At 35.4% G+C, this 23,541-nt stretch overlaps 1 protein-coding gene across 3 annotated transcripts in view; it reads right to left on the bottom strand.

The window, feature by feature from the left end:
• Positions 1–23,541, bottom strand: part of LOC130235370 (RNA-binding motif, single-stranded-interacting protein 1) — a 185,659-nt gene that overhangs the window by 148,062 nt on the left and 14,056 nt on the right. The window contains exon 1 of one of the 3 annotated variants that reach the window (XM_056465946.1): positions 14,217–14,283. The exons of the other annotated variants lie outside the window; for them this stretch is intronic. Coding sequence (XP_056321921.1) covers positions 14,217–14,276 — 60 coding nt within the window. The 5' untranslated portion in view covers positions 14,277–14,283. Of the gene's footprint in view, positions 1–14,216; positions 14,284–23,541 lie in introns of those variants that run through there. 3 annotated transcript variants of the gene reach the window in all.

Genomic DNA, 23,541 nt, shown 5'->3' with positions numbered 1-23,541 from the left:
CATTTTCGCTTAGTATATATATATATATATATATATATATATATATATATATATATATATATATATATATATATATATATATATATATATATATATATATATTAATATATTATGTGAAAATGTGCACTTTGATTTTGACACCCACAGACATCGTCACCAAATATAAATCAGAGAGGTAAGACTTTCTCATACAGCTTCATTTCAGTTGTCAAGTTTTGTACAAATCAATCTACTGAATCAGTCAATTTCTTAAAAATAACACTGGCTAGAATTCTGCATTATAGGCTGAAATTATAGAGAGAAATAACAGATGAAGTAAGACTGCAGTCAGATCATAAAGCAGATCAATGCTGATCTTTCTTTCGAGGTGTCAGTGCACAAATGAACAAAACAACAGGCCTAATAAGAAATATAATAACTTTATAATGAGATGGTAATTGTGTTTAATTTTCTGAACGAATAAACAGCTCTCGTTAGGCTAATATTGCAGCATGCTTTCACTTTCATATCCGACATGAAACGCACATTTGCCGATAGGAATGACATCCCGCCCTACTCATATTTCTCTCTTCATTTAGCTATTATGCCTATTACATAACAATAATACACTGTGATATAGCCTGGTTCGTTAGTTCATTGGATCCTTTTGCTTTCTGACTGCAATCAATCTGCTCCAGAGTTTGTTTCAATCGAGCCGAGACCACCTGATTTAGGCGACCTCAGACCGATTGATTTGGCACGGATCCAAGAGCGATTGCTGGATTCACATATGCCAAACAAACAGTTGCAAACTGAGCAAACAAGACAGGTCCCGAAGCAAACGTCTAGGTGTGAAAGCACCCGATTTGCACACAACTGACAAACAGTCACAGCCAAATTAAACTTTAGTGACAAGGGAGCACTGGCCCGATAAGGCCATTAACGATCCTGTGTACTGTCCCGGGCCATCGGGCAGTCCTTATTGTCGAGGCCTGGCAACTGGTTGCAAAACAATGTATATGGGCTGAATTTAAACAAACCAATTAAGTTGAACATTACTAAATCGAAATGGTTTGTTTAAATTCATCCCATATAAATAGTAGCAACCACTTACCTTAAAGCAGAAACTAAAACAGCATACTATCATATCAAAATCATTGCAAGAATTAGATCATTTGTTTCCAGTGAGGACTTAGAGAAACTTGTTCATGCTTTTATCAGCAGCAGGGTGGATTACTGTAATGGCCTCCTGACTGGCCTTCCTGAAAAGACAGTCAGATAGTTGCAGCTCATCCAGCAGAAAATCTGAGCATATCACACCTGTCCTCGGGTCTTTACACTGGCTCCCAGTTACATTCAGAATAGATTTTAAAGTAGGGCTGGGCGATAAAATCGGTATCGATATTTATTGACCGAACACCATTGTCAATATCGCAAAAATAAGATTTGGTGTGTAGTTTCAGTATGAAGCGCTATAGTTTTATTAAAATCTTTCTGCTGAGTGTGCGCCTTGAAGCAATGCCAATAAGCTTAGGGTGTAAGTTTGTCATTTCCAATGGAGGCGCATGACGCGCATATGGGGGTGACGCACACATGTTGTGCAAGCAGCGCACACGTGACATGCACAGATTTTTTAGCCACACCTGGGTAAAAAATATCTAAACTTTTCCGAATGCCGTGAGTGCACTGCGATTCATGTAAGTAGAACTAACCAAGCTGCTTCACACTTTGTATGGAATATACTATTTCAGTAATAACAGACTAATTACCTCAGACAAACACAGCGCATCCAAACACTGCAGAGGTTTTTACTTTTCTCCATAATTTTGCATCTGAGCTGCAGCAATGGTTTGTTCATTTGTCATCCTCTGAGAAAATGGTTGATGGTCACCTAGTTACAAGAGCGCGGGAGCAAAGTCCATTGTAAATGGTCAAGGAATCCACGTGCACGCACTTGTCACTTCTGGTCAGAATAACAACACACGCTAAAAATGAGTGCCGTAAAGCAGCAGTGAGGAGATTGTAAATAAAAAGGATGTAAGGATGTCTCTACAGTGGCTTTTTGGTTTTCTTTCTTGTGCATCCCAGCCACTAGCTCCCCATCTGAAAGAGTTTTTAGCATAGTGCGTAATGTAGTCATTCAACTTCACAGTTTGTAATGTTCAGTGTGTATTTGAATAATGATGGCTGGTTCCTTTACTTGACAGCTCAGATTTGATTATCATAATTTTAAAGTTTGCCTTGATTGTTTAGCATTTGGGGCAGCACAGGGGTGCAGTGGGTAGCACAATTGCCTCACAACAAGAAGGTCGCTGGTTCGAGCCTCGGCTGGGTCAGTTGGCATTTCTGTGTGGAGTTTGCATGTTCTTCCTGTGTTTGCATGGGTTTCCTCCGGGTGCTCCGGTTTCCCCCACAAGTCCAAAGACCTGGGGCCTCATGTACAAAGACTTGTGTTGAATTCATACTAAAACATTGCATACGCACAAAGCTGTAAATGTGCGTACGCAGTGGAATCCCACGCATATTCTCTTTATACATCCAAATTGACGTGAAACTTGGCGAACGTGCACGAGCGCAAAACCCCTCCCTGCCACCTCCCCTTTATAAATATGGTAATGACTCTACTTTGGCAAAACCAAACGAAAAAGCAATGGCAAAAGTAAGCAAGCAAGAAGAGAAACTTCACAGAAAATGAATTGGAGGTGCTCCTATCGGAGGTAGACCGGAGATAAACAGTGTTATTTGCAAGTTTGTCCTCCGGAATTAATAACAAACGAAAAAAATAGAGTGGGAGAGTTTAGCTGACGCGGTTAACGCAGTAGGGTCTGAACATCACACTGTGAGTGAGTTAAATGTTCCAATGTTAAGGTGCAGGTGTTAAGAGGAGAACAGCGGCGCACCGTCAAAATAGGGACCAAACAGGCGGGGGAACAAGGGATGCTGAACTAACACCCTTTGAGGAGAGAGTTGCTTCAATTGTGAGCGACACACAATTTTAGAGTTGATTTGAATATTTTATCTCACATGGTGTCAAAGTTTAATTGACGTTTACAATTTTTACATTAAAAGATATTTTTTAAATATTCTAAAATAAATAAAGTGCTAATTACAAAAACAGAGTCTTGTACAATAAGCAGGATGTTTTTCTGAACGTTTTGGTACTGGTTTTATAGTATAATTTCATATGGTTGAATTGTTTAATTCATTCGTATGGTAAATATTTTTTTAATGGAGAAATTAAGCCTTGTGCAACATCAAGGGCACATATTTATGCCTATCTGACCTATTTTTGGCTCAAACTATAACAGGAGCAAAGAATTTAATTGGTTTGAAATCGAATGTCTAATAAATGTCAAACGTCAAACTAACTTTACCGCAGTTCAACTGCATGATATGGAAACCTTATACCTGCTAGACATGCGGATGATCCCGTCCCATACAGCTGGCATTGCACGGCTCAAAGATACTTTGTAGTGAGCAATTTAACACAATTGCCTCTAGGAGTCGCCAATGGAAATAAAACAAACACACACAAGAAATACACATGCGCCAGACATGAAGTTGGCGTGGACCAACGTTAATTTCATCAACGTTAATTTCATCAAATGTGAGAGTGAAACCTGGCGTATGCAAAGTTTTTGTGGTACGCAGCATTGATACATGAGGCCCCTGGCATAGGGGAATTGGGAAGGCAAAATTTTCTGTAGTGTATGTGTGTGAATGAGAGTGTGTATGGATGTTTCCAAGTGATGGGTTGCAGCTGGAACGGCATCCGCAGTGTAAAACATATACTGAATAAGTTGGTGGTTCATTCCGCTGTGGCGACCCCGGATTAATAAAGGGACTAAGTTCATTATTTACATTTTACCATTGCACACACTTTGTAACATTTTATTTATCAAGTTTAAGAGTCTCTTTAACCTTACTCTATGTGGATTTTATTATATATTGATTAAATATTTTTGTTTTTGTCAATTAAAACTTATTTGCCTTTGTAATGTTCGTAAATTCAAATAATTAGTTAAATAAAAAAATCAAAATTTTCCTACATGTACTGTTAAAAAATACTCAATAATTATCGATATCGAATGATATGAAACATGATATTGTGATAATTGTTTTTGCAATATCGCCCAGCCCGATTTTAAAGTATTATTACTTGTCTATAAATTACTAAATGGGCTAGGAGCTCAATACATTACAGATTTGCTCACTGAATACAAACCTAATAGATCACTCAGATCTTTAGGATCAAGTAAATTAGATATTTCAAGAGTCAAAGCAGAGTGAATCTGCCTTCAGCTACTGATAGCGCCCCCCGCTGCTGGAATCAGCTCCCAGAAATGATCAGATGTGCTCCAACTTGAGGTACATTCAAATCCAGACTGAAACACATCTGTTTAGCTGTGCCTTTACTGAATGAGTACTGTGCAACGTCCCTTTCTTTCTTTTTTATTCCTTTAAAAGCTGTTTAACACATTTTAATCTGTTTTTAATCATTTTCATTCTTTGTTTTTTATTTTCTTATTCTTGTCTCTTTTATTCCTGTTTATATAAGGCACTTTGAGTTACCAATGTGTACGAAATGTTCTAAATAAATAAACTTGCCATAAAATAATGTTGTAAATCCAAAAACCCTTTTTTTTCAGTGCATGGCGCTTAACTTCAGCTGTAATGTGATGCTTTGGGATGTTTTCAAAACACACAAATAGATATGGACGTGTTTTAAATTGTCACGTGGGCGGAATGGGGGAAAATAACGTGGTTTTCTGCGCTCAAAGGATAATCAGGGTCATGACGGTGACCTGCTGCCACCTTACGCTCTGCTGTGTACGTGTTTGTGTGAGTAATGCCAGCATGTCACAAGCAAAAGAGGTAACAGAAAGGGCTGAATCAGCGAAAGCACAGGGTCAGAGTGCAGAATTAAGCAGGAGGACAGAGAAAGAGAAAGGACAGGCAAAATGCTTTCGCCCTTGCAGTATAGACAATTTCTGTTAATCAAATTGAATAGCAATTTTAAGTAATGGTCCATTAGTTGATGTATTTATAAATAGGAATGAAATATAGCAGCATTTATTAATTGTTCGACTAATGCATTAGTAACATCCAAAGTTGTGCTTGTTAACATTAGCTAACACGCTGTGAGTTAATAAGAACTCATAACAAATGACTTTATTTTCATTAACTAATGTGCATTGATTGGCGGCATGGTGGTGCAGTGGGTAGCTCTGTCACCTCACAGCAAGAAGGTCGCTGGTTCGAGCCCCAGCTGTGTCAGTTGGCATTTCTGAGTGGAGTTTGCATGTTCTCCCCGTGTTGGTGTGGGTTTTCCTCCGGGTGCTCCGGTTTCCCTCACAGTCCAAGGACATGAGGCATAGGTGAACTGGGTGAACTAAATTGTCCTTAGTGTATGAGTGTCCTCCAAGTTGGGCTAACGACCCACCTCGTAAAAATTAAATGTTATGAAACACCAATATGATGCGGCTTAAATATCAACTTAGATATCAATGGGCATGGGGGAACATAAGTACTGTTTATGAACTAATTTTTGAATATTCTGTGAATAAAATATTATTTTAATAAATGTATCTGTTTAATAAATCTGTTTTGTTCAAATGCACCAAAATATTACCTATATTCTCTGAGAAATGGATAAAAATATTCATCCTCAAAATGGGGTGTACTCAATTATATAGAGCACTGCAATTTAAATTCAGGGAATCACCGGCTCCACATTTTAGACAGTCATCTATCAAATGTCAAACCTACACCATAAAAGAGGCTCACACAAATAGCACGAATGCATGCACATGTTCTTAATACAACAATTAAAAAGAAATAAACTGGTGAAAACGTGGGGTATTTTCAACAAATGCAATGTGCTGGACAAAAATACTGTGCTTATGTAAAACAATCTATCGGCCTCCATGCTTCTAACCTTATTAGAAGTGGAAAAAACGTTACACAGCAACTTCATTCTTTCATTTTCCTTCGGCTTAGCCTCTATTTTAGAGGTCACCACAGCGGAATGAATCGTCAACTATTCCAGCATATGTTTTACATATGCTTCCAGTCGCAACCCAGTACTGGGAAACACCCATACACACTCATTCACACACACACTCATACACTATGACTAGGGCCAGATGGAATCTGTGGACATTTTTTGCTATTTGAGCAGAGAATTTTGGTAAAAATCTGCGGATTTCTGCAGAATGATTTTGGGAGTATCATAACTAAAACCTTAATATGTGAAATAAAAAATAATATCTTTTAACTTTTATTTAATGTTTTAAATGCAAATCCAATTAGATTCCCTTTATTTGGTAAACAAAGCAAGTCTCTCTTATAATATCTCTACTAAACGACAGAAAATATTACTTTATAAACTGCATTGTTCATAAATCAGATGAACATTTCATATAGGTTAATAATAATACTGTAATTAATTTACAAACTGAATAAATGTAGATTTACACACATTTACTCAAGTAAATAAACAGAATCAACGATGGGCAAAAAATCTGTGGAATTCTGCGGAAATTCTGCACGCGCAGATTTTGTGTGGGCCTAACTATAACCGATTTAGTTTATTCAATTCAAACTGATTTAGTTTGGACTGTTGGGGAAACCCAAGAGCACCCAAGGGAAACCCACGCCAACACAGGGAGAACATGCAAACTCCACACAGAGATGGCAACTAGCCCAGCTGGGACCTGACCCGGGAAGTGACCTTCTTGCTGTGAGGCGACAGTGCAAACCAATGAGCCACTCTGTCGCCATCTTACTTATTAGTTTCACACAAAAAAATTCAAACCTGGCTCTTGTTTACCTAATCAAGGTGGTAATCGTTTTATGGGCACTTCTCCCGGGAAGGCATGTGTGTTAATCGAAAAGCTGTAACTTTGTCTTAAAGTATTTTAAAAACTAAAGTCGTTCAGGAAAAAAGACACAGTAGGTACTCAAGATAAATATGAGATTAGGCTAAATGAGCTTGGTACATTCCCTTTAAATATCACTGCAATAAAAGGAGGGGAAAAGTTGTTTCTCTAGCATTAGATAAAAGATAATGAAAGTAAATTTGTATACTTCAGAATACTGTGCAAATAAAATTCATTAAAAGTGTATTAAAACGAATTAGAGCAATTTTAGGACAATCCTGACAGCTGAAGAGTAACATGAAAGTTGATTTAGAGGTGAAGCAAGTTACATTATATTTAGATAAAGGAGTGCCAAGAGAAATCGGACTATAAGGCAAGGTGTCAGTTTCATAATTTAATTTATCCATCAGTGATACTAAAAATATTTCCTAAACAATGTTTAACAGAGCAGGGAATTTTTCACAGTATGTCCTTTAATATTAATATTTTTTTCTTCTGACATAATCAGATTTCGCTAAAATATATTATACACTATGAAACCAATAAGAATTTATTTTACACAAAAAACGTCCCTGGGAGATAGTAAGGAAGTAAGTAAGTAAGGGTTGTTTACCATTATTTGATGGGACAGTGGAGAGGGAGACAGGAATAAACTCACCCTGATCACTGTCGTGAACACTTTGACGCTATACATCAGCACCACTAGGCTAGTTGCACCAACAACAGCACCAGATTTTGATTATATATTATTTTTGGAACAGCCTGCACCCTAAAACGTAATAAAATGTTTTAAGAAAGTGAATTAAGCCAACTAGATCAACATGCCATACTTAGAGACATTCAACAAAAAGCAACATAATTCAGTATTCAGCAATAGCAGTTAAAACACATACAAATACAAAAAACATACAGTTCATGTCGAGGATAAAATAAAGTTCCTGGTGGAATCATCAGATTTCACTAAAATATTATATTATACACCATAAAACCAATAAAAATGCTTTAAGGAAGTACATTAAGTCAAGTAGATCAACAAATAAAAACAAGTTAATTCATGTTAGCGGTGAAAATCCAGACGGAAAAAAATTTAGGCAGAAACCGATTTTTATTACAAAAAAAAACAATACATCGAGGATAAAATGTAGTTCTAGGTGACAATCAGATTTCACTAAAATATTATATTATACACCGTGAAACCAATAAAAATTCATTGTACACAAAAAATGCAGCCATATGTACCCACAAGCACATATTTCAAGCTTCTCAAAAATGTAGCCCTGGGCACATCTTCCCAATGAGCCTGGGGTGGCAAATATTTATGGCAGAAATTATTTTATTTAACTACAAATAAGTGGTGTTCAGTACATATCGAGGACTAAAATACAGTTCTAGGTCACCTCACAGCAAGAAGGTCACTGGTTCGAGTCCCAGCTGGGCCAGTTGGCATTTCTGTGTGGAGTTTGCATGTTCTCCCCGTGTTCACGTGGGTTTCCTCCGGGTGCTCCGGTTTCCCTTCGGTTTTGTCCAAAGACATGAGCTATAGGTGAATTGGGTAAGCTAAATTGTCCATAGTTTATGTGTGTATGTTCTGGTCTTTCAGATGTTAATTAGATGTTATGAAACACCAACATGGTGTGGCTAAATATCAACTTTGATATAAAGGCCCTGGGAGTAAGTAAGTAAGTAAGTAAGTAAGTATGTAAGTAAGTACGTAAATAAGTAAGTAAGTAATTAAGTAAGTAAGTAAGTAAGTATGTAAGTAAGTAAGTACGTAAGTAAGTAAATAAGTAGGTAATTAAGTAAGTAAGTAAGTAAGTATGTAAGTAAGTACAGTAAGTAAGTACATAAGTAAATAAGTAAGTATGTAAGTAAGTACGTAAGTAAATAAGTAAATAAGTAAGTATGTAAGTAAATAAGTAAATAAGTAAGTATGTAAGTAAGTAAATAAGTAAACAAGTAAGTATGTAAGTAAGTAAATAAGTAAACAAGTAAGTATGTAAGTAAGTAAATAAGTAAATAAGTATGTAAGTAAATAAGTAAGTATGTAAGTAAATAAGTAAATAAGTAAGTAAGTACATAAGTAAATAAGTAAGTATGTAAGTAAGTAAATAAGTAAGTAAGTAAGTAAGTATGTAAGTAAGTAAGTAAGTAAGTAAGTAAATATGTAAGTAAGTAAATAAGTAAATAAGTAAGTAAGTAAATAAGTAAGTATGTAAGTAAATAAGTAAATAAGTAAGTAAGTACATAAGTAAATAAGTAAGTATGTAAGTAAATAAGTAAGTAAGTAAGTAAGTATGTAAGTAAGTAAGTAAGTAAGTAAGTAAATATGTAAGTAAGTAAATAAGTAAATAAGTAAGTAAGTAAATAAGTAAGTATGTAAGTAAGTAAGTAGATAAGTAAATAAGTAAGTAAGTAAGTAAGTATGTAAGTAAGTAAGTAAATAAGTAAGTAATTAAGTAAGTAAGTGGGTATTAAGGGTTTTTTCACCATTATTTGATGGGACAGTGGAGAGAGGAATAAACTTAGGTAGCCGTGAACACTTTGGCACTATATAGTACGTCAGCACACATAACCACTAGGTTATTATTGCCACCAATAATATCACCAGATGTGGTTAAATATTATATTTGGAGCAGCCTGCACCATAAAACTAATAAAAGGTTTTTAAAAAAGTGAATTAAGTCAATTAAATCAACAAGCCATTTTCAGCGACATTCAACAAATAAAGCAACACAAAGATTTAAGGCGGGAACTGATTTTATCCACCAGGACAAAAAAAGTGTTTAGTACATCGAGCACTCTTCTAGGTGACATCTCCAGATTTTGATAAAAAAAAATCATATTGGGAACAGCTTGACCATTAAACTAATACAATATTTTAAGAAAGTGAATTAAGTCAACTAGATTAACAAGGCACTTTCCAGAAGATTCAACAAAACAGCAACATCATTCATGTCAGGAGGTAAAATACAGAAAAATGTAAGGCAGGAACTTTTTTTATCTACTAGGAAAATACAAAAAAGAGGTGTTCGGTACATATCAAGGACTTAAATGCAGTTCTAGCTGATTAAAATGATAAAATAATAAAAATTATATTGGGAACAGCCTGCACAATTAAACTAATAACACATTTTAAGGAGGTAAATTAAGTCAACTAGATCAACAAGCCGTTTTCCAGAAGATTCAACGAATAAAAGCAACACCATTCAGGTTAGCGCTTAAAATCCAGAAAAAAATACTTAAAGCAGGAACTGATTTTTAATACAACCCCCCCCCCCCCCCAAATACAGTCCATATCGAGGATAAAACACAGATCTAGACATCATCAGATTTTGGTTAATTATTATATTATTCATTAATTTTCCTTCGGTTTAAGCCCTTATTTATCAGGGGTCACCACAGTGAAATGAACCGCCAACTATTCCAGCATATTTTTTACGTAGCAGATGCCTTTCCAGCCGCATCCCAGAACTGGGAAACCTACACTCTCGCATTCACACACACTCATACACTACGGCCAATTTAGTTTATTCAATTCACCTATAGCACATATGTTTGGATTGTGGGGGAAACCGGAGCACCCGGAGGAAACCCCCGCCTACACAGGGAGAACATGCAAACTCCACACAGAAATGCCAACTGGCCTAGCTGGGACTCGAACCAGCAATCTTCTTGTTGTGAGATGGCAGTGCTAACCACTGAGCCAGCGTTCCGCACTATATCGTACACCTTGAAACAAATAAAAATGATTTAAGAAAGTAAATTAGGTCAAATACAGGTCAGTTTTGCACGATAAACATCAGAGCCTACAAGAACAACCAGCTAAGAAACCGTTGGTTTACAATAGCGAGGATGTTTAACAAAATCCAACGGAGCTTTTAAACCTTCAGAAAAGCAGCCCACAAATCAGTGCTCAAGCCCTGCTTGACACGATACAGCTGTCCATGCTGAATGTGCAGAGAAAACAAATGAAGAGGAAAAGTGCGAGCCTCCCCCACAAGCTATCAGAGCCACTGTATATCACATGCCAACATCTGAACACACACATACATACAATTGAAGTCAGAATTATTCGCCCTCCTGAATTATTAGTATATTTTCCCCCAATTTCTGTTTAACAGAGAGATCGCATTTCTAAACATAATAGTTTTAATAACTCATCTCTAATAACTGATTTCTTTTATCTTTGTCATGATGACAGTAAATAATATTTGACTAGATATTCTTCAAGATACTAGTATTCAGCTTAAAGTGACATTTAAATGCCTAACTAGGTTAATTAGGCAAGTAAGGGTAATTAGGCAAGTCATTGTGTAACAGTGGTTTGTTCTGGAGACAATGGGAAAAAAAAATTGCTTAAGGGGTCTAATAATATCAACCTTACAGTTTTTTTCAATTGTTTTGCCACAAATTTCAGAACCCTAATCTCAATTTTTAAAACACAAAACTCTAAATAGTCACTACTTTTAACATACTCTACAGTGTTCAAAACTCATGCAAGCTGCGTTCATTTCTATAAAGAAGTCTTGAAGATCAACTTGATGGTGTTATGTTGAAAAGGTGTACAAAGTAAGTAAGTAAGTAAGTATGTAAGTACGTAAATAAGTAAGTAAGTATGTAAGTACGTAAGTAAGTAAATAAGTAAGTAAGTATGTAAGTACGTAAGTAAATAAGTAAGTAAATAAGTCAGTAAGTAAGTAAGTAAATAAGTCAGTAAGTAAGTAAATAAGGAAGTAAGTATAATGTAAGTAAGAAAGTACGTAAGTAAATAAGTAAGTATGTAAGTAAATACGTAAGTAAATATGGGGGTAAGTAAATAAGTAAGTAAGTAAGTAAGTAAGTATGTAAGTAAGTAAGTACGTAAGTAAGTAGGTAAGTAAGTAAGTAAGTAAGTAAGTAAGTAAGTACGTAAGTAAATAAGTAAGTAAGTAAGTAAATAAGTAAGTAAGTAAGTAAGCCCTTATTTATCAGGGTAAGTAAGTTACTAATCTCAAAAACTCTAAATAGTCACTACTTTTAACATACTCTACAGTGTTCAAAACTCATGCAAGCTGCATTCATTTCTATAAAGAAGTCTTGAAGATCAACTTGATGGTGTTATGTTGAAAAGGTGTACAAAGTAAGTAAGTAAGTAAGTATGTAAGTACATAAGTAAATAAGTATGTAAGTAAGTACGTAAGTACGTAAATAAGTAAATAAGTCAGTAAGTAAGTAAGTAAATAAGTCAGTAAGTAAGTAAGTAAATAAGTCAGTAAGTAAGTAAATAAGTAAGTAAGTAAGTATGTAAGTAAGAAAGAACGTAAGAAAATAAGTAAATACGTAAGTAAGTACGTAAGTAAATAAGTAAGTATGTAAGTAAGTAAGTAAATAAGTAAGTAAGTAAGTATGTAAGAAAGAACGTAAGAAAATAAGTAAATACGTAAGTAAGTACGTAAGTAAATAAGTAAGTATGTAAGTAAGTAAGTAAATAAGTAAGTAAGTAAGTATGTAAGAAAGAACGTAAGTAAATAAGTAAATACGTAAGTAAGTACGTAAGTAAATAAGTAAGTAAGTAAGTACTTAAGTAAATAAGTAAGTAAGTAAGTATGTAAGTAAGTAAGTAAATAAGTAAGTAAGTAAGTAAGTAAGTAAGTAAGCCCTTATTTATCAGGGTAAGTAAGTTACTAATCTTAATTTTTAAAACTCTAAATAGTCACTACTTTTAACATACTCTCCAGTGTTCAAAAAATTCACACCAGGTTCTGAAATCTGTGGCAAAACGATTGTAAAAAACGTTAATGGTCAATAATTTGTCAAAATAGTGCAAAAATCACTGTTTACATTTTTCAACTATATCATACAATATTTTGACATGTTTGATATATATTTTATATATGTGAAATCCATATGAACTAATATGTCACATATGTAATTTCCATATCAGATTTCTATTTTGGGATCTGTGTTTCCATCAGTCTGGTGTTGTGGATTTGGCCCAGGGGCGTTGCTAGACATAAAGCTCTACTGGGGCACCGCCACCCCCCCCCCCCTCCCCCCCCCCCCAATATATATACACACACACTATATATATATATATTTTTTTTAATAAATATTTATTATAAATAAAAGTATTCTTGATATTATACAATTATTATTCTAAATAATCTTAAATGTAACTGGAAAACAATGTTTAGACACAACTGGAGTGATGCTAAGATCATTTAAGAAATCTTTTGCATAAATATTTATTTCATTTGAATGAAATTCTATTGACAATTCAATAAAATACAAAAAAGATGTGTTATAGAATTATCTGTTGTCTTAGACTTGACACATGGCAGAGAATTAGGTTTATTAAGTCTTTACCTCCCTGACTCCTCATCCCTCCTCATTCCTCCCTTTTGCTTCTTACAAAAACATCAGGAGGCATGCTCAGTAAGATCACTGTCATGTTGTTTAAACTTGTTTTGTTGACTAGCTAAACAAAAAAGGCCGTTACAAAGGCGCACAGGTTCTCTGCGCACACACGGTGCTTTCACCAGCGTTGGTTCGGTTGCACATAGAGAATAACGTCTTTATTTCAGAATTACCACTCTTAATTAATACACTTGCTTATGAAGCAAATCATATCTCAATGCATTTACTGGGGCACTGGAGATTTTTACTGGGGCACATGCCCCAGTAAATTGGGTCTAGCGACGCCCCTGATTTGGCCACAGGTTCTCCTCTACATCACAGTGGTGTTTTCATTAGTCAAGAATCTCAGAAAGAAGCCTTCTGTCAATGTGAATCCAGACACTGGTGTGCTGTTATGCTGTGATTGGGCTTTCTTACATACAGTAATGTCAAGTATAAAAACATTGTCTGTAAAAGTGGTACATAATAAGGATGAAATCTATAGATAATGTAGTCCAGTTGGGTCATCTTCTGAAATTTGTGGCAAAACAACTGTAAAAAAGTTTTAAAGTTTTATTTTAGCCAAAATAAAACAAATAAAACTTTCTCCAGAAGAAAAAATATTACAGGAAATACTGTGAAAAATTCCTGAATCTGTTAAACATGATTTGGGAAATATTTGCAAAAAATTCACAGGAGCTAATAATTCTGACTTTAACTGTACATGTGCATAAATCCACTCCTCTTTCAGTACTGCTTTGACTACAACAGAAGCTTTTTTCGATATCCAAAAGCACCACGTTAAAAAAAAGAAAAGGCACGAGTGCAACTTGCCCAAACCACATTCTCAACATTCTCCCTGCCTTTTCTGCAGTAATGGAGAAACATTTGAGCCTGTGACTTCCTCACAGAGGACCTCGTACTGTTTCGCTCCATTTGCAATGTTTAAATAAAATTCAATTCGTGTGTTTGTGTACGTACCTTCCTGCCTCTGGCGTCCAACTGGAATCGAGGGCCCCATCTTTTCGGTGGGGGCCACATTGTAATGTCGTCAACCTCGACAGTGTCTAGTTTGCCACGGCAGAGGACTACAGTCATGCACTACGCAAGCAGTGTGTTGTTTACATGTGTGTGTGTGTGCGACCGTCGCACAGGAAGACGCCTCACTCAGAGAGAGAGACAGAGCGAGAGAGAGAGAGAGACAGAGAGACAGAAATTCTACTGTAAACCATCTGAATCATCTTTTTTCTTTCTTATTTGTGTATCAAATAAAATTTCTGATTGTTTATTTTTTTCTTTTAGGTTTTATGATTGTGTTTATGTATTATGAAATCATTTTATATTAATTTAATCACAGTTTTATCAATTGTTTATGTAATCCGCAATGCTTTGGCAATATCTAACAAGTCATGCTAATAAAGCTCTTTTGAATTGAACTTAACTGAATTGAGTGAAAAAGTGAAAGAGAACTCGTAAGAAATATTACTGCAAACCATCTGAATGAATGTGCACTTGTGTTTTGTATTTTCTTATATTTTAACTATATATATATATATATATATTCCTCTTTCATTATCTATATTATTTAATCCCATATTATGTCATTTCTTTTTCTTATTTGTGTATCAAAATAAATTTCTAATGTCCATTTTTTTCTTTTATGTATAGAGTTGATCTGAGAATTATTCACCTTCCTGTGATTTTTTTTTTTTTCTTTTTTCAAGAGTTCACACTTAGCTGATGATTCATCAAAAGCTTGTTTGGCATGCTGTCCCGAGAGAGAGCCCCGAGCTCAAGGGATCCTCGAGCCCGGGGCTTCCTCCCGTTTGCAGAGCGAGAGGGGAGCCTGAGCTCGGTGGATCTCAGAACTCCCCGTCTGCAGTAGCTAAGGGAACACGTGAGGAAAAAAGGAGGCTAGACAAATGCTTGATTGTTATGCATGATGTATATATTTGGATGGTGGGAGGAAACCGGAGAACCCGAGGAAAACACACGCGGACACGGGGAGAATATACAAACTCCTCACAGAAACACCTACCGACCTGGCAGGACCAGGGCTGGCAGTGTTCTTGCTGTGGGGCTAACAGTGCTAACCACTGGGCCTCCGTGCCGCCCGATCTATAGTGAAGGAGGAGAACGGGGAGGAAGGGGGGTTTCTTCCAAACGAAGATAAAGTGGACTGAAAACTGTAGTTATTATAGTAGCTTATGGCTCATATGATTGGATGATGCTGATTAGCTTAATACGAGACCGGCTGTGATAAATCATAAGCACGTGATCCTCTCGAAATTAGTTTATTAATAAACCTCACTTAAATATTTCCCAAATGATGTTCAACAGAGCAAGGAATTTTTCACAGTATGTCCTATAATATTTTTTCTTCTGGAGAAAGTCTTATTTGTTTTATTTCGGCTAGAATAAAAGCAGATTTAAATTTTTTTTAATCATTTTAAAATCAATATTTTAGCCCCCTTAAGCAATACTTGTTTCGATTGCCTATAGAACAAACCATCATTATACAATGATTTGCGTAATTACACTAACTTGCTTAATTAACCAAGTTAAGCCTTTATAATTAATGAAAATTTTCCCTTTTTAAGATACGTTTATGTGGTGTCAGATTTTAAGCATGACATAACAGACTAATACTTTAAAAATGTCAAAAATTTCATCTAAAACTTGGGTTTTAATAAAGGTTAAAGTAAAAATATTGTCTTGTTTTAAGAAATAATGTACAATTATGTCAAAAAAATTTAATAAAATAAATAAATATATATATTTATTATAAATAATATACTCACCCCATTATCAGATTATTTTTTTTTACTACATTTTTACTAAATTTTGGTGTATTATTCCTGAAAACAAGACAAATTTTTTTGCTTATCTACCTTCTTTTAACAGAAAACTTTTGGTATTTAGCAACATTAGCATAAACTTTTTTTAAAAGGGACCTATTATGCCACTTTTTACAAGATGTAAAATAAGGCACATCTGATGTCCCTAGAGTGTGTATGTGAAGTTTCAACTCAAAATACCAGACTAAAAACTGCCCCTTTTAGGCTTTAAACCAAATAGTGCCATTTTGGTGACTGTCGCTTTAAATTCAAATGAGATTGTCGAGGGTGGAGCTACACATGCCTATGTATCACCATAGTGGCAGATTCAAAAACAAGACTAACATTATCTGGGTGAAAAACTGAAAATGTGTGTGTCTGTGTGTGAGACTTTGTCAGTCAATGGTGACTCCTGTCATTTGTGCTTCATCTAAGGGTGCTTTCACACCTGTAGATCGATTGTTTTGTTCCGAAATAGGGATTAAAATTGTTAAAATGTTTATTTTTGTTCTTTGTGCGGTTCGCTTTCACACGGCAAAGTTTCTAAACGAACCAAAATAGTTAAAACAAGTCACGTGCGAGTAAACCCTCCTCATTGGTCAGAGTTTCACACTTTATTTTTCAGAGTTCCACGGATTCCGCTCAGCTGTCATACGTCGTTATTTTAATGTATGATGATAAGCAATAAGACATTATAAATGAAAAGGTGCGCTTTAATTTTGACACCCAAAGACATCATTACCAAATATAAGTCAGAGACTTTCTCATACATAGCCTCAATTTAGTTGTCAAGTTTTGTAAAAATCTATCTATTGAATTAATCAATCTATTAAAAAAACATTGGCTACAATTATGCATTATAGGCTTAAAATGTAGAGAGAAATATTAAATGAACTGAGACTACAATAGGCCTAATAGAAAATATTGTAAGATTAAAATTAGAGGTGTAAACTTCACTGGTCTCACGGTTTGGTTCGGTTACGATTATCATGCCATCGATTCGGTTCAATTTATTATCTCAGTGCATCACAGTCTATTGACGATGCTTTCCATACACAGTTTTATATTTTCTTCACAGCAATTCTTGTATTAAAATGTATATATATATTTATATACTATTTGTAATACAATATTGTCTTTTAATACAAACAGTCAGATATATAAACTGTACCTTTAAACAACACGAGCATTTATAGCAAATAAACAAACATAAATATCCCGCTCGCTTTCTGAGCCTTGTCTTGGTCACACGCTCAACAGAAAGGGCTGTGATTGGCTCTTACGCGCTGGCGCTCTTCACAGATGAGTGACTAATCAAAGGCAGCGGCAATCACAGCTGATCCATGATAAGACGCGGTGGTGAAAACTCTGCAGACACGCGCTTGTGCCTGTATCCAGAAATATCGCTGTAACCGCCGAGAGGAGAGAAAAAGTCACGCCAGCAGGTAAAATGGGCCACAGTGAGGGAGAGAGAAATGGAGTTTACTTACATTCTGTCAATTGCAGTGAAATAGGGGCTTCTGCTGTAAGTGTCAGTGAAAAACTGTCCAGAAAACACACACGCAGTGAAATTGTACAGTTTCTGTGTTTTTAAGTAGTTGTAGAGCGTTGTAAGCGTTGTAAATACTCGCGCTCGCCTCCCTCGCCATACTGAGCTACAGCGACATAGCACATATGAGATAAATGACGTCAGTACATAATAACCGGTACCGAATTGTCCGCGTCTGCATCACGGTGCACCAGAGAAACAATTAATTTTGACACCCCAAATTAAAAGATGGAAAAATGATCAGATGGTAATTCAGTCAATTTTCCTACCAGATAAACAGCTCTCAGTAATGTTTCGGCATGGTTTCACTTTCGTTTTCGACATGAAATGCACGTTTACTGATAGGAATTGCATCACATCCTACTCATACCTCTTTCTTCTTAAAGCTGTATATTTGGCTTTTACATAACCATAATACACTGTGATATAGCCTGGTTCGTTAGATCTTTTCGCTTTCTTACTAAAATCAATCCGCTCCAGAGTTCGTTTCAATCGAGCTGAGACCACCTCATCCAGGCAACCTTGGATCGAAAGATTTGGCATGGATCCGAGCCCAATTGCGATTTCACAAGCACCCTAAAACTCCACATTTATAATCCTCGCTGATATTATCTTCAGCAGCTCAAAACTCTAATAATGGATGGCTGCTTCTCACTCAGGGCTGTTAATGTTAATGAGGGTGAGATGGTCACTATTGGGCGGGGCTTTCCCCCTCTGATGACACGTACAATGGGAAAATGTCAATCAAAGTGTTTCTGCAGACTGTTTTTATCAAGTGTGACTATAACAAATATAATTATTTAATGTTTACCATTAGAGGCTGGATATATTCACACACTGTTGACACACAACTGCGCTTAAACCCCTTATAAAAGTCATTTTTGCCTAATAGTTCCCCTTTAAAGATATAAAACTTGAGATTTAGCAACATTAAAATGAGTGAATTTTACTTCATTTTCAGCTGACCTTGAATGCAGAATGTTTCAGATTAGCAGCCCAAACGTAGGAGATGAGAAAAATTAGTAGACCAGAAGATAATTTGGTGCATTGCTCAGAATTTATGTGCGTAATTTATTTATAATAACACTGCATGCTGTGACAGGCTTTTTCCAGTGTAGCTTCATAACAAAAGTGATCTAGTTTTTGTGCAACTGCGCAGTATGCATCCAACATTGGGAGCGGCAATTAGTGTTTGATTTAGTCCAAACTGGAATTGGAAAGAGAGATTCAGTAAAATTAGATCCAAAAACTCATGACTATAATATAATTTGTGGATTTGCATGACACAAAAACAGCCCACGCATGTCATTTTAAAGAAACCACAACACATGAGACGTTTCTCTGGAGCGTCTGAAGAATGATGATTATGAAATGTTTTTTAATATCAAATCTGACAATCACAGCACTGATAATCCCACTGTACGGTGTAAGATTAATTTGTAAACGGGTTATGTGCTAAAAATGAGTGCATGCAAATAACTCTGTGGGAATGAGAGTCAGATGTGATTGAATTTTCATGATGCTTTCATAAACTTTCCTCTGACGATTCAGTCATATTCTGCATTTTATATTCAAAACATTGATGAAATTAATAAACTCTTTCTGCTTTAAATAGTGAGGAATGTCTTGCCACATGCATGTATGTATTAACACATTAATGTGGAAAAACACACTTTTTTATATTGTAGACATTCTAGATATTGTGATATTTACATTTATAATATATATACTGTTTATGATTTGTGATATTATGATATAATATGATATATGATATGATGTGACATGATATGACATGATATATGATATGATATATGATATGATATATGATATGACATATGATATGATGATATATGATATGATGATATATGATATGATATGACATGATATATGATATATGATATGATATATGATATATATGATATGATATATGATATGATGATATATGATATGAAATATGATATGATATGATATGACATGATATATGATATGATATATGATATGACATATGATATGATATATGATATGATATATGACATGATATGACATGATATGATATATGATATGATATGACATGATATATGATATATGATATGATATATGATATGATGATATATGATATGATATGACATGATATATGATATGATATATGATATATATGATATGATATATGATATGATGATATATGATATGAAATATGATATGATATGATATGACATGATATATGATATGATATATGATATGACATATGATATGACATATGATATGATATATGATATGATATATGACATGATATGACATGATATGATATATGATATGACATATGATATGATATATGATATGATATATGATATGATATGACATGATATATGATTTGATATATGATATGATATGACATATGATATGATATATGATATGATATGACATATGGTATGATATATGATATGATATATGACATGATATGACATGATATGATATATGATATGACATGACATATGATATGATATATGATATGATATATGATATGATATATGACATGATATGACATGATATGATATATGATATGATATGATATATGATATGACATGATATGATATATGATATGATATATGATATGACATGACATATGATATGATATATGATATGATATATGACATGATATGACATGATATATGATATGACATGACATATGATATGATATATGATATGATATATGATATGATATATGACATGATATGACATGATATGACATGATATGATATAATATGACATGACATATGATATGATATATGATATGACATATGACATGACATGACATGATATGATATGACATGATATGATATGATTTGATATGATATAGTTTAAAATAGGGATACTCCTATCAGGATTTTAGCAGCCGATACTGAGAACTGATTCCTTGTTATGTTGATTGGCCGATACCAAGTACCGATTCTGATGCTTTAGGCTTTATAGAACTTAGCCATTGCATAAAGCACATTTTCCCTAGTATGAGATCTCACCTTACCTAAGCGAATGAATTAAAGATGTTGCATACATGTAATGGTCAAAAGCAGCTTTACAAAACATAATAGAAAAATAATAGATAAAACAAACATTAAAAAAATGGTAAGAAATATTACTAACTTATGTAAAGTCATAAAAACAAACACTTGTGATCGGTTCATGAGATAGGCCAGATCAGCGAGTACCAATTGAGTTGTGAAATGGAGTCGTGAATTGATATATGATATGATCCGATACAACAGGACACAACTAGACACAACACAACACAACATAACATTCCTACATTCATTTTTCCTTCGGCTTAGTCCCTTTATTCATCAGGGGTCGTCACAACGGAATGAACCGCCAACTTATCCAGCATATGTTTTACACAGCGGATGCCCTTCCAGCCGCAACCCAGTACTGGGAAACATCCATACCCAGTCATTCATACACACACATTCATACACTAAGGCCAGTTTAGTGTGTTCAATTCCCCTATAGCGCATGTGTTTGGACTGTGGGGGAAACCGGAGCACCCGGTGAAAACCCACGGCAGCACGGAGAGAACATGCAAACTCCACACAGAAATGTCAACTGGCCCAGCCGGGACTCGAACCAGCAACTTTCTTGCTGTGAGACAACAGTGCTAACCACTGAGCTACGGTACAGTACAGGCTGCACACTGTATACTATATATAGAAATTCTGAAACTTAAACAATTATGATATTTACATTTATAATATAATATGATAAAATATACAAAACAATACAATACGACAGGACACGACAAGACACAACACAACAGAATAGAATAATAGAAATTTAATGCTACATTTTCTAACCATTTTGTCTCTAAAATCCAGTCTAATTCTGATTAGTTTAACTAAATAAAAATATGTAGCCTGTAGATATTCATATTTGGATATTTGCTTATATTTATAGTGATATAATATAATGCAATATGTAATCAAATATAATATAATTAGTGCTGTCAGTGTCAAACGATTAATTGCGATTAATTGCGTCCAAGGTAAAAGTTTGTATTTACGTACATAAAATATCTGTGTACTGTTTATGTAGCTATATGTGTGTAAACAGACCCATTTCAAGAGTTCACACTTAGCTCACGATTTATACATAGCTTGTTTGGCGTGCTGTCCCGGGAGAGAGCCCTGAGCTCAAGGTATCCTCGAGCCCAGGGCTCCCTCCTTTTACAGGGCGAGGGGAGACTGAGCTCAGGTCGATCTGAAACTCCCCCGCTGCAGAGGCCAAGGTGAACTTCCTGAGAGTAAGACATTAGAAAAAAAGATTTAGGCTTATTTTATCTATAATATAGAGCACATTTGCATGGTGGGAGGAAACCAGGGAACCCGGGGGAAACCCACACGGAGAACATGCAAACTCCGCACAGAAACACCAGATGGCCTAGTGAAGACCCAACGCCATTGGTATTCTTGCTGTGAGGCAAACGTGCTAGTCATTAGGCCACCGTGCCGCCCATTCTTGATAAAGGTGGAAGAAGGGGAGGAGGAGGGTTTCTTCCAGACGAAGATAGTTGTAGAGAGGAAATGGGGATATATATAGTGACTTGGGATCCTTTGATTGGAGGATCATGATTAGCTAATGTGGACCAGCTGGGTCAATCATGAGCACGTGCTCCTCTCGAAATTAGTTTAAAATTTAAACTTCACATAATGTTTATAAAATACAAAAAAATACAAAGGAAAAATATTTACACATATATTTTTATATTAGTGGCGGGCCGATATCGGCGTTAACGCGAGACTCTTATCGCGCGATAAAAATATCGCCGTTAATCTATTCTCAAAGTTGTGTGGGAGCTGGGTCTATTCTGCGCAAGCTACGATGACTTTCTCCTAGATATTTTAGCGCGGATGTATACCTGACCAATGAGCCGAAGGAAACCCATGCGAACACGGGGAGAACATGCAAACTCCACACAGAAATGCCAACTGACCCAGCCGAGGCTCGAACCAGCGACCTTCTTGCTGTGAGGCGACTGCGCCACCGCGTGACTTCATTTATTGTGATAATATAATATAATTGAATATAAATACTACATTTTCTAACTTAAATAGAGATACATTAAAAATCTCTGTAAAATAGCAAGAATACCCCTTTACCAATATATCTTTATTATTAAATATTATAAAATAAATCAGTCCAGTCCTCCAATAATCACACAAACAGTCTTCCACTTCAGACAGATTTAGAGATATACAGTACAGTACATCACACACCCAACACCATCGTCACACTATTCCCAACAGCGGATCTATTTTTACCCCATTCGGCCTACACATATTTACTTACACATCTACCCAATTGCCTGTTTACACAAACTAACAAAGCAGCACTATTAATACCAGACAAGAGTGTGTGTGTGTGTGTGGCTCTCATTGACCTTGTCAGTTAAGCTGAAGGGCTTTTTTTCAGGGGGCCGATTGTGAGACAGGCCCTTGGCAGAGTGCTTCACCGCCATGGTGGTTATTATTGTGAACTGGTCCCTCATTTTCCTCATGTCAAAAAGTTCCCAGAATGACTATCACAGGAGAACAATTGGGATTCTTTCAGCTCGGCACACATATAATGAGGCCTGGTTAATTGTGTACATTCCGCTGCCAGGCAACTCTTCAGACTTTATTGTAAACATTGTATGGCGCTTTAAAAGCTCCTCACAATGGCTTTGTTTGCAGGCTCTGTGTGTGTGTGTGATGTCCAATGGCAGTTAATGTGCTAAAACACACCCCTTTTCATCATGTTGACACGGCCAGCCTACCAACACATACAGTTGAAGCTAGGGCTGCTTGATTATGGGAAAAATCATAATCACGATTATTTTGGTCATAACTTTCAATTCAATTCAATTCACCTTTATTTGTATAGCGCTTATACA

This window comes from Danio aesculapii, chromosome 9 (genome assembly GCF_903798145.1).
Source record: "Danio aesculapii chromosome 9, fDanAes4.1, whole genome shotgun sequence".
In the NCBI taxonomy this organism is placed as follows: Eukaryota; Metazoa; Chordata; class Actinopteri; order Cypriniformes; family Danionidae; genus Danio; species Danio aesculapii.
This window is presented reverse-complemented; position numbering and strand designations above follow the sequence as displayed.